The 13,442-nt window shown below is 38.9% G+C and overlaps 1 protein-coding gene across 1 annotated transcript; it reads left to right on the top strand.

The window, feature by feature from the left end:
* Window positions 1-2,940: 2,940 nt before the first annotated feature.
* Window positions 2,941-7,248, top strand: Slitrk1 (SLIT and NTRK like family member 1). Its single transcript, XM_036198818.1, has 2 exons — window positions 2,941-3,425; window positions 3,927-7,248. The coding sequence occupies exon 2, from the start codon at window positions 3,980-3,982 to the stop codon at window positions 6,068-6,070; it is 2,091 nt and encodes a 696-aa protein (XP_036054711.1). The 5' UTR covers window positions 2,941-3,425; window positions 3,927-3,979; the 3' UTR covers window positions 6,071-7,248.
* Window positions 7,249-13,442: the final 6,194 nt, after the last annotated feature.

Below are 13,442 nucleotides of genomic sequence, written 5' to 3'. Positions count from 1 at the left end.
GGAGAGGTTGTAAGAAAAAAAAAAAAGGAGAAAAGAAGGACCATTGTTATACATGAATACTCAGCATTTTGGTTTATAAGATTTTTCCTCTTCTTTCACAATGTCCGTATTCTGGGCATGGTGATGCATGCCTTTAATCCCAGCACTCATGAAGCAGAGTCAGGCAGACCTCTGAGTACAAGGCAAGCCTGGTATACAAAGCCAGTTTCAGGACCACCAGGGCTCCACAGAGAAACCCTGTCTTGAAAAAATAACTAAATTAACAAACATTTCCATTTAAAAAAATAAGAATTTTTGTATATTTATTTTCAACACAACCATTGTGTTTTTCTATGCTTTGTTTTATACTGAATAGCTATCATAGGTAATAATCTTCATATAATCTTATTAAATTTAACTATTCATCTGTCACACTGGCCTTGCCATATTGTCTTTTCAGATTATAAGATAATAAACTATTTAAGGATAAACTTCATCTTGAAAAAACTAAAAAAAAAAGAAGAAAACATATGAATGTCAAAAATTCTGACAGCACTCTTTCTAATATGACTATGATTTGAGGAGGAACAAGTCAAGAAAGTAAAGTGGGAATGTTAATGGAAAGGTTGAAATCTTAATATCATTATCAATAATGGCAAGTTAACTAAATTCTGTTTACTTTAGTAAAATTAAATTTGTTCTTTGAGTCTCTTCACATAAAGAACTCTTTGGTATGTCAAAATAAAAAGTCGGTACCTGGTGAGGGTATGGTTCTATGTGACCACAAGGAACACTGCTTCCTCTAATCAGCCATGGTGTTTGGGGCTTCTGGTTCTGTTGCTGTAATTTTTTTTTCCTTCAGTGGCTTGCTCCTTCCTGTCAAATTCAAACTGGGCTGAAGTAACCAGGTAATTTGATCATGGCTTCAGGGAGGAAGATGTTTTAGCCCTAAGTTCTACTGTTTCTATTGAAACAAAATGGTTTTGTTCCATTTATGTTCTCTAGTCCAGAGTTCACAGCTGCATAGCATTCCCTTAGTGAAATTGTCTGTGATGAAGGTTGTTTCCTCAGCCTGCACACAGCCATTGGTCAATCTAAAAGCAGAAATGAGAAGCTGCAAAAACACGCCCCCTTCTGCACACATACACACACTGACACATAGGAGTTGTGTTGATCTCTATCCTTCCTCCAATCAAATCTTCCAAGTGTGCAACAATTTTCGTATATATGATGCATGAATTTCTTACCACTTACCTAATCAGCTTCCAGATCCATAAATAAATAAATAAATCTTTAAACATATCTACACCCCCTCTAACGTTGGAAACATCCCCAATACCACTTTTGCTCTCAAATTTTCATTCCTTGTTCTTCCCAAAATGCAATCTTACTTTCATATTTGATTTTATGAAAAATTATGAACTGGCCTGTAGAGTTGTTAAACTTGTATGAGACGTAATTGAAAGGGGAAGTGTCCTTAAGTAAGTCATCTCTGTTTCAGCTACAGAAAAGAAGGTGGCCCATGCCTTGCCCTTAATGTTTGATCCCGACCCTCAGAAGGCAGGAGCAGAGCCAGGTGATCTCTGAGTTCTAGGCCAACCTTGTCTACAGAGAGAGTTCCAGAACTACAAAGAGAAACCCTGTTTCCTCTTTGGGGAAAGTGGAAATCAAAGAACATGTCTGTTTGTTTTTCAAAGTTCTATGAATTCAAAATCCTATAAAGAGGCATACTATTCTTATAATTTTGTAAATGAAAATCATGCCATCTCTGTTAAAACTCGGTTTCACTGACTTCCAAGAAAAAGCAAAATATCAGTTTCAGCTCTTAAAGAAACTGTTTTTTTTTAAACCGAAGTCGAAGTAAGGTGACAATCCTCTTCCTGGGGGAACTGAGATTGCTCTCTCTAGCCTCACAGACCCAGGGTGAGCTGGGAAGGAGGTACAGCTATCCTGACTACAGAATAGAATTTCTTCTCTCCCCTGTCAGAACACAACTTGTTACTTACTTGCATATATTTTAAAATCCCTCAGATCTGATATAGAAACTTTGTAAGTGGTGTATGTTTATATGTGGTTGTGAGTGTGCATGTGTGTGCCTGTGTGTGTGTGTGTGTGTGTGTGTGTGTGTGTGTGAGAGAGAGAGAGAGAGAGAGAGAGAGAGAGAGAGAGAGAGAGAGAGAGAGATAGAAAATGCATGTGTGATGTGTGGTTGCTGAGTGCCAGATTACCAAAGGATTTTTAAGAGCCTTCACAATCTGGAAATTTTCCTCATCCACTTCCCTCATTTTCAGAATGTCACTGAAAGCTTTGTGGTCTGAAATCAAAGACCTTAAGCATGCATTGTGCTTTCACTCTGCAGATTTAAATAACATTCAAGAAATGCCATCAGAAAAACCTAACTCTCTAGGACCAAATTGACTGAAATTCTGTAACAACTTTAAAATGGAAAAGTATATGCCTCAATTATATACCTGGAAACAAATATTCTCTACCAAATTGTCATATTATGTAATATATATATATATATATTTCGAATAGCTGCTTTCTATGTGCAAAAATAAAATAGAGGTTCCAAAGGCATCAAACAGTATAAAACGTGGTACCGCAGAGAAGGCAGAAACGCATTTAAAGCACCGATGAAAATGGCGTGCAATATAATTACCTCAAATTGCTGTTCGCTTGACACCCTGACACTAATTTTATTCAAGCCATTGGGAAATAAATGTTTTAAAAAGCCGTGCTTTCGGAACGCTGGAGCTTGCGGGGGTTGTGAGGTCTTTAAGGAAAGGAAAGGGTAAAGTTTCTAGCAAGCAAAAAGAATTAAATAATCAATTTAAAATAAGCTTCTATGTAGATCGACAGCCTTTAATACCCACGTTTTTAACGCTTGCCCTTAACGTGGATTTTTTTTTTTTTTTTTCTTTCAGCATTCCCTCACCAGATGGATTTTTGCTACTGCAGATCAGCAGAGGGTGTCAGATCTTTCAGAGTGCACCAGGCTGGAACCAGCCGAGCTTCTTAGCAACTCCCCCCTCCTCCCCTTTCTCGCGCTCTCTTCCTCCCTCAGACAACTCGCTCCCCCTCTCTCCTCCCCCCCTTCACGTAATTCCGAAAGAGCAGAAGAAAGAGAAGGAGAACAAGCAAAGAAGAGCTAGTAAGCACCGGCCGGAGCACAGAAAAAAAAAAGAAAAAAAAAAAGGGCTGAAGACGGCCAAAAGGGGAAAAGGGATCAGGATGGACATCCACAAAACGCAGCGATTGCGGAAATTTTCCAGCGCCATTGGCTGGGCAGTGTGAGTCTTTTGGTCGGGCGTGATTTCAGCACCGGGGGTACTGGACAGCACCTTGGGGGTACTTCTGGGCAACCCACAACCAGGACAAGAACTCCTCCAGCTGCCTGGACCGCTGAAGCCGCCGAAAGCCCTGCTTTGTATCTGAGAGGCAAGGTCAGTCCGACGCACAGCCATCACAGGCAGTGCGCCTGTACTACGCTGCAAACCTGCTTGTTTCTAACATGCACTTGCTTCTAATTGCTAGCATTGTTCCTTTCCTGGTTAGTGAGGACCTCTAAACATGATTCTGTAACGGTGCGTTTCCTTTTAATTTTAGAGGTATATATTTAACTTATTTTGGTTATTTTTAAAGGGTTGAGGGGGAGTAGTTTGCTTTCTCTCTCTCTCTCTCTCTCTCTCTCTCTCTCTCTCTCTCTCTCTCTCTCTCTCCTCTGCCCCCCCCCCCCATTTTCCACCCCCTTTTTTCTGCTTGTCTTGCACTATGTGCCTGGATAGTTTGTGGATATAATTATTGACTGGCGTCTGGGCTATTGCAGTACGGGGGGGTTAGGGAGGAAGGAATCCACCCCCCCCCCCCCAAACCCTTTTTTTCTCTTTCTCTGGGATCGGACATTGGAGCACTAAATGAACTTGAATTGTGTCTGTGGCGAGCAGGATGGTTGCTGTTACTTTGTGATGAGATCTGGGATGAATTGCTCGCTTTAAAAATGCTGCTTTGGATCCTGTTGCTGGAGACGTCTCTTTGTTTTGCCGCTGGAAACGTTACAGGGGACGTTTGTAGAGAGAAGATCTGTTCTTGCAATGAGATAGAAGGGGACTTACACGTAGACTGTGAAAAAAAGGGCTTTACAAGTCTGCAGCGCTTCACCGCCCCGACTTCCCAGTTTTACCATTTATTTCTGCATGGCAATTCCCTCACTCGACTTTTCCCTAATGAGTTCGCTAACTTTTATAATGCGGTTAGTTTGCATATGGAAAACAATGGCTTGCATGAAATCGTTCCGGGGGCTTTTCTGGGGCTGCAGCTGGTGAAACGGCTGCATATCAACAACAACAAGATCAAGTCTTTTCGAAAGCAGACTTTTTTGGGGCTGGACGATCTGGAATACCTCCAGGCTGATTTTAATTTATTACGGGATATAGACCCGGGGGCCTTCCAGGACTTGAACAAGTTGGAAGTCCTCATTTTAAACGACAATCTCATCAGCACCCTACCTGCCAATGTATTCCAGTATGTGCCCATCACCCACCTCGACCTCCGGGGAAACAGGCTGAAAACACTACCCTATGAGGAGGTTTTGGAACAGATCCCTGGCATTGCTGAGATCCTGCTAGAGGATAACCCTTGGGACTGCACCTGTGATCTGCTCTCCCTGAAAGAATGGCTAGAGAACATTCCCAAAAATGCCCTTATCGGCCGAGTGGTCTGCGAAGCCCCCACCAGGCTACAGGGTAAAGACCTCAATGAAACCACTGAACAGGACTTGTGTCCTTTGAAAAACCGAGTGGATTCTAGTCTCCCGGCTCCCCCTGCCCAGGAAGAGACCTTCGCTCCTGGCCCCCTGCCAACTCCTTTCAAGACAAATGGGCAAGACGAGCATGCCACCCCAGGGTCTGTTCCAAATGGAGGTACAAAGATCCCGGGCAACTGGCAGCTCAAAATCAAACCCACACCACCGATAGCTACTGGAGGCGCCAGAAATAAACCCCCAGTGCAAGGCTTGCCGTGCCCCGGGGGCTGCAGCTGCGACCACATCCCAGGCTCAGGCTTAAAGATGAACTGTAACAACCGGAACGTGAGCAGCTTGGCTGATTTGAAGCCTAAGCTCTCCAACGTGCAGGAGCTTTTCCTGCGAGATAACAAGATCCACAGCATCCGAAAATCACACTTTGTGGATTACAAGAACCTCATTCTGTTGGATCTGGGCAACAACAACATCGCAAACATAGAGAACAACACTTTCAAGAATCTTTTGGACCTCAGGTGGCTGTACATGGATAGTAACTACCTGGACACGCTGTCCCGGGAGAAATTTGCTGGGCTGCAGAACCTGGAGTATCTGAACGTGGAGTATAACGCGATTCAGCTCATTCTCCCTGGTACTTTTAATGCCATGCCCAAGCTGAGGATTCTTATTCTCAACAACAACTTGCTGAGGTCCCTACCCGTGGACGTATTTGCAGGTGTCTCCCTGTCTAAGCTCAGCCTGCACAATAATTACTTCATGTACCTCCCAGTGGCAGGGGTGCTGGACCAGTTAACCTCTATCATCCAGATAGACCTGCATGGCAACCCCTGGGAGTGCTCCTGCACCATTGTGCCTTTCAAGCAATGGGCAGAACGCCTGGGCTCCGAGGTGCTGATGAGCGACCTCAAGTGTGAGACGCCGGTGAACTTCTTCAGGAAGGATTTCATGCTGCTCTCCAATGACGAGATCTGCCCCCAGCTGTACGCGAGGATCTCGCCCACGTTAACTTCGCACAGTAAAAACAGCACTGGGTTGGCGGAGACCGGGACACACTCCAACTCCTACCTAGACACCAGCAGGGTGTCCATCTCGGTGTTGGTCCCAGGACTGCTGCTGGTGTTCGTCACCTCCGCCTTCACCGTGGTGGGCATGCTCGTGTTTATCCTGAGGAACCGAAAGCGGTCCAAGAGAAGGGATGCCAATTCCTCAGCGTCCGAAATTAATTCCCTACAGACAGTCTGTGACTCTTCCTACTGGCACAATGGGCCTTACAATGCAGATGGGGCCCATAGGGTGTATGATTGCGGCTCTCACTCACTCTCAGACTAAGCTCTAGACCCTAAAGGGGGTGGTGTGCAGGAAGCGATGTATCCTCCACTACCGCCAGCATCTTGGGGGAGTAGGAAGGAGAACATTGACTCAGATCACAAGCCCCGGCGGACATAAGTAAATAAATAACAATGAACTCACTCAACTAAGAGGCTCTGGCCATTAAGCTTCCCTCCGAAAACAAAGAGCAGACTGTGGAGCTGCGAGTGCAGCTAGCTTGCTCTTTGTTGGGAGCTCCATTTGACTGAAACTCCAGCATGGGGCCTGCCAGAAGAATTGAGCGCCCTTACTCTGGGGCAAAGGTCCCTTGGGGCTGGTTGCAGTGGCTCTATACATATATACATATATCACATCTATATAGAGAGATAGATATCTATTTTTCCCCTGTGGATAGCCCGAAGATGGCTCCCTGTTGGTTATGCAGGGATGGGCAGTTGCACGAAGGCATGAATGTATTGTAAATAAATAACTTTGACTCTTGACAAAAACACAAAAGTGCTGCATGGCTCGCATGGAATCCACACGCTCCAGGGACTCTGACCCCCAACCCCAGCTCCTCACTGCGACTGGAGACAGCGTCACAGCACCCATCCTCTTACCTGATAAGTCCCATCGTATCAAACTTTCTATAAACAAAATACAGTATAATCAGAAAGTGCCATTTCGCCATTATTTGTGATTGGTAGGCAGTTCAGAGCAGCGTATGTTTACTGTGAAAAAAAAAAAATGTAAAGGTTTTATTTAAAACATTTGCATGGCTAGTCATCAGTCCATTTTATGAGTTAACAATGTATTTTGTTGAGCAAAGTTTTTAAGGGTTGTTTTGGATTATTTTATTTTGATGGTGATGTTTGATTTTATTTTAGTTTCTGAGGGGGAATATTTTTCTATACATATCCAATAATGCCTTCCATCTGAATGTAAAATAAGTACCCATGATTTCTATTATAGTACCAGTGTAATTATTTAAGAAAAAAGATTCTGGGGCAGTTAAGCATGACCAATTAATGTCACTCTAGTGCTCAGGCTGCGATCCTATGGTAGCAATTGTGTGCTGGTATAAATCTTACTTATAAAGTAGGAACAAAGAACTGAGGAAGCACGTGAAACTTACTAATTCTATTCGAGGATTTTATAATGGCATATTTTTTCAGTATTAAAGTGAAAATGTTTTCAAATCTGGGTCCTTACATTTTTCCAGCTTTCTATTCGGATTTATGGTGGAAGGGGTGGGGGGGGGGGGCGGTTGGGGGTGGTTCCTTTCCCAGCCTCCAGAAAGGCTCTCTCCCTAATCACCTTAATGTTTAATCATTCACTAGCTCCTCTCCTCACAGCCTCTCACCTCCTCTTCGACTTTACTGCTTTTACACTGTCCACGAAGTATGGTCTTACTCTAACAAAGCCCCTCCCTTCTGCCTCCCCTAGTACATCAGTGAATCCCTTTATTAATACTGGAAATCCCTCACTGATGCTTCTGTTGGTGCTGCCCACACTGCAGATACATTGGAGATGTTAGGATAGATTGGATTTAATTGACTCTGTCTAGATCGGTCTCATTAAACAGAGGCGGATTTCATTGGTCAGCACTCCTCCATGAAAGACAGCCCTAATGACTGGTGGTTGAAATGCTGCTGGCATTCTGAATTCAACATCTGCTGAAAACGGTAAAACTAATTAGTGGCCACCCACCCTCCCCGCCCTAGCAACTACATATTGAAAATTGTTGAAGTACTCATCTTTATGGAAATCAATCATTATCTTTAAAAAAGTGTTTCACTCTTACCCCAATTCTGACTATGGCTATTTGAATTTTACTGACCAATGCAATTCTGGTCTGAAGAAGATGCTCAAGGGAATTCTAAGCAAGTCCATTTTAACAGCAATTAGGTTACACACACACATTTTGATGGGGTCTGCATTCCACCACACATCCACTCTTGAGAAGGATGACGCAGAGAGTAGATCACAGACTGAAATCACAGGGTTCAAGTCAGCTGAGGGAAAGTGCCCTGGAGGACACTGGATGTTCTGGAGTGTGTATTATTTATTTTAACACTTTAAAAATGAAAATCTTCGTTATAAATCATTACTATTCCTAAGGGCATCCGTTATTAATTTTTCTTGATTCTTTTGTTTATGAGCTTCATCTCATAATGATAAAATTTAACACCATTGTTCTCTGGCAGTTGGTTTTGGTTATTTACTTATTACCTATCTTTTCAAATGAAAGCTTTAACACTTTTAAAGAAAAATCTGCATTTTTGGTAAGCAATCAACAGATTTGTTCATGTGAAAAAAAAATGGGGAAGGAGATGGGTCATCCCTCCTATGACCTTAAGAAAGAAAAGAAGGAAAAAGGAAGGCTTAGACATGTCTTTCATGAAAGGTGGCATTTATTGAGAAGTATCAACTGAGGCATAGTAGGAAGTTTTACAACTGATAAATGGTTAGGAAAGGTCAAGAAACAGGAATCTGTCATAGAAGGTGTGAACAGAGAAAGAAATTGTCATTAAGTAAACAAATTGCTTTGTAAAAGTTAAGTTAAAGCAATCAAATGGTCAGAATAATACTTTAATTTTTCTTTTAGTCTGCATGTTAGACATGCTACTTTGCACTCTCATTTAAGTTTCAAGGTCACAGGGTGATTTTCTAAAATATTGTTATTTCCATTATTATATAGATGAACCAAGTGAGGCTCAAGAACAGCACACTGGCATTTAAATCCTAGACGGTAAAAAACAGAATGATATTTCATTCAATTTCCTTCATATCTCAAAACCTCATTCTTGTATGGAACAATCATCATACCAACCTTTTAAATATTATTAAAACACAAAGCCATAAATACTATTACTATAAAACAGATTGGGAGTGAGGTTCCAGCTTCCCACTTATAATAGTTGTGGCTCTTCATCTTCTTAGCAGATCAATGACAAAAGTATCTTATTTCAAATTCAGTGAAACTAAATTTCCAGTGCTCTCCTTAGAATAAAAGAAAATACATAAGGAAAAAGATGACTGTGCCAGAGGGTAAGCACTCATACCATTGAATCTATATTACATTTACATTTATTCCTATCTTATTAATGCTTCCAGAATCTTGACCAGTATACATGAAAACTTATGGAGAAAACATGTTCTAAGACTTCATACATATAATAATCTAAAATTAAGAGTGAATATGCTTTATTCACTTTAGTGAAGTATCTGTGCCACAATTTAATTGACATAGATAAGTTTTTATATATTCTTTATAGAGCTTAGAAGTACTTAGTATCTTTTATTTTTATGTACACAAAATGCTCATATAATTGTATTTTCATGTTCATACTTTAAGTATCCTGTTTCTAGTTAAATCATATTTTCATGTATCACAATAAGATGAAAAGCTTTTAATTGTGACCAACAGGATGGAAAAGAAAACCAGCTAGAGTATCCTACATAATTAAATGACTTTAAAGAAACTCTAGTCTGCTGTGGTTACCACTGTAGTTAAGATCATGGTAGAACTTAAGTTATTGCCATAGAAATGTATTGTCTAATACTTTTTCGTGTTTATACAGGAAGAAGCTGGGATAACTGTTTTAGTATTAACACAATGAAGTTGCTTTTCCTAACAGTATTTGTAACAGGTGTAATTAGAATTGTCAGAAATTTTAGTAAGGGCTAAAATTATAGTGGTCATTCTAAAGAAAATACAATAATTTGGTTCTAAGATATTTTTAATAGACCTTACATGGCATAGAAAACGAGGTAGATGATTTTTCAAGTATGATGCTGAAGTGTGTACTGATAATAGGATTGTGAAATGTTAAATATCCTGATTTCTGTTTTAGCCCCTGTGTTAGCTAGTTTATACATACTTTTATTTGAGGGGCTTACTTGAAGAAAATGGTAATATAAATTATGCCAACAATTGAATTTCAGAATTAATTGAGATTTTGTTTATCTTTGTTTTACTTCTTTTCAATGTGTAATCTTCTATATTTTCAGTGGCTAGATTCAATATGATACCAATGAAATTTAGAAAAAAAATGTTCAATAAATTAATATAATGTTCATTCTAAATATTAGAACTAAAGGAAGAGAGCTAAATTAATCAAGTTTTACATTTCTCTCTGTCATCCTTTTTTTTTTTCCACCTATATCCTTACTAAAAGCTTTTTTCCAAACTGACACACAGGACAATAAATTTTCTTATTGGTACTGAAACTTAAAGCAACACCATCAAATTGATTCCAAGTTAGCACCCCCTACAGTCCATGAGAGCATCCATCTCCTTCTGCTCATGAGTCCACCCTCTACAGTCCAGGAGACCCCCACTACAGTCCATGAGACCACCCCATACAGTCCATGAGACCACCCCATACAGTCCATGAGACTTCCCCATACAGTCCATGAGACCTCCTCACACAGTCCATGAGATCTCTCCCCTACAGCTCATGAGACCTCCCGTACAGGCCATGAAGTCCATCCAGTATGGTCCATGAGACCATTCACTATAGGCCGAGAAATGCAGCAACATAAACAGGTGTCAACCATTCTGTGTGCTATTAAATTTTGATTGGATTTCAGAAATTAAAGTAGAAATTGAGTGTTCGAGATTTACCTTTTAAAATAGGCCACTTAAGAAATCATCTTGGGATTTCTTTAAATCTTGAAAGCTCAGCTTTTAACTGCAGTAGACTGACAATATGAGTTTATTGGCTCAGACTCTGTTAGTCTAACTATTGGTTAGACTATTAATTTCTCTTCTTCAATTTACTTTTAAAATAGACAGATTATAGAGTATATTGTTGACACAGAGTTGCATTTCATTTTTGTACAAAGTTTTCTGGAAAATGATTTAAGAGTTTAAAGTATGTTTACTTGTTGGCATTGTTAGTCATGTATTTGCTAGATAATGAATATGGTACTCCTTGGCATCTTAAGAGATTAATTCCTATACCTCCAAAAGATACCAAGATATGCAGATCCTCAGGTCTTTCTTTTAATGATAAAGGTTTTGAAGTTAGTCTATGATTGTAATCCCACAGATTCATGTGTAAGTTGTATTTAAAGTCCAATACAATGAAAGCACTCCATTCATATTCTGTCATTATTTGCTGTTCTGCAGTCATAACAAAACAATCTGCACATGTTCACTACAGAAACATTTTCTTTAATATTGTTCAAGTCGGTGCTGAAATCCCAGCTTTAAGTGATTTTCCTGCCTCAGACTTACATGTGGCAGGTAATAAAGTCTTTCATCACAGATGAAATTGTGTGTGTTTGTGTGTGTGTGTGTGTGTGTGTGTGTGTGTGTGTGTGCATGTGTTTCTGTTTGTGCGCACTCATGACTGAAAGGGTTCACTTGACTGTGTGGGCTGGTAGAAACCTCAAGATGATGTCAGGTATCTTCTTCAATTGCTTTTCCAACTTATCTATTTGAGACAGGACTCTCACTCTTCTAGGAGGCTACAGTTTCATCTAAAATTCCCAGGATTCTCCTTTTTACATCTGTCAATGCTGAGTTACAGGCACATACTGGTGCTTATGTGGTTTCTCATAATTCATGTATATGCCGTTCTGTGTACTTTACCTGCTGATCCATTTCCACAACCCAAGAGAAAATGAATTTGAAAATATATATTTTACTTTATTGGTTGGATATTACTAGAACTAATTGTACCTTAGGTTATTTCTTATAAAAATAACATCCCATGATTCTAAACTCAAGGAGTCTGCAACATATGAGAATAAGACATATGCATCATTGGAATAAGAAAATAACATATCACTGGCAGTGTGTAACACTAGAAGAACATCTTATGTTGTATTAGTAATTTTGGTTATTAGCTATTGCAATCCCTTTTAATAAACAATCATGCATTAAGTTAAAAATATCAAACAATATTTTAAATGAAAGGTATTTACTGTTATCTTCATTTTTAAAAAATATATAATGTCCACCATTGTATATCATCAATCAGGCTTTTATAAATAATCATTTTAAAGAGATGTAGCTTTTTACCTTATGTAAATTACAGATAACTTTTTAGCATACAGTACTTAGGAAATGAAATATTGTGTTTTAGAGTTGAATAGTATACTATATTATTAGTTTAGAAATAATCATTATGGCCCTCTTACTTAAGACTCTATAATTGTTACGTAGAAATTCATGCAGAAAGTTTAAAAAAGTTGTGTATACTTTAAATTCATCTTAAAGCTGAAATTTTCAGTTAATATAGAGTTTAATAGAACTTAATTTTCAATTGTGGAGCAGTAACTTGCAGTTGTTCAAGTCCGATGGCTTAACAGTCACAGACTTGTAAGCAGAGCTATGTGTTTAGCACATTCTCCTGTTTTCTTTACTCTATTTCTTTTCCTGGCAGAAGAAGAGAGGGAAAAAACATGCTTGGCTATAACATGCTGACAGGGAAAGTAAATATACAGTGAAAAATGGAAGTGCCTCAAATACAAAGGATACATTGCTTATCGATCGTCAAAGAAATTGTGCCTGTTACCAAGAAAGAGGTGTGAGAAGAGAAATACCATCATTAACCATGGTTCTGCCCATATTATATATTTCTTTTTAAAACTGAAGTACTAATATAAATTAATATAACTAATAAAAATTGATATTTATAACAGCATTCCAAGGCTATTTATGAAATGAGAAAATAATTCACTCAAATGTGACACCTATGTAATTTGAATAATAAATGTGCATACAAAATGATTACCACTTAGATAAATGGGATTATATATTAATGGTAGATTAAAAAGTTACCACAGCTATGTACTATGCTATCATTCATACATTTTCATCCAGTCAGATTTTATTTAACAAAATAGCTGATTTGTATAAATATATGATCTTGAATGACTAAGATCAAAATTTTGTATTACAAAAAGCATAATATATTTAAATTATATGTTGATTTCTAGCCATTCATTTTTGTAGCTAACCTGACTCAATTATGAATACAATGAACTGAACCTCATTGTGCCTATTTGACATTAGAATATTGTTGGCTTATATACAAAGTGGTTTAGTTTTTATCTGCCATTATCACTGAGTTCAGTGTTAGTCCTAGCAACTTTCTTGACATTGCTGAGTAATGGCTGCACATTAGTCTAGCTGTGTATTAGACTGTGTCAAAAGGATTGAAATTATTAAAATGTTTAGTGGTTTTAGTTTCTCTAATTTTTTTTCGATGTCTATTTTTTCTGATGCTGCAAAACAGGTTTCAATAAGTGAGATGACCCTTAATATATTAGTCATAAAACATTGTTTTAGTTTTCATTATCAACAAAACTTTGATTAGATGAACTTTGATTCTTATACATAACTATAAACACTCTAGCAACTAAATACTATTATTCC

The sequence above is a fragment of the Onychomys torridus genome, chromosome 9, assembly GCF_903995425.1.
Source record: "Onychomys torridus chromosome 9, mOncTor1.1, whole genome shotgun sequence".
NCBI classification, from domain to species: domain Eukaryota; kingdom Metazoa; phylum Chordata; class Mammalia; order Rodentia; family Cricetidae; genus Onychomys; species Onychomys torridus.
This window is presented reverse-complemented; position numbering and strand designations above follow the sequence as displayed.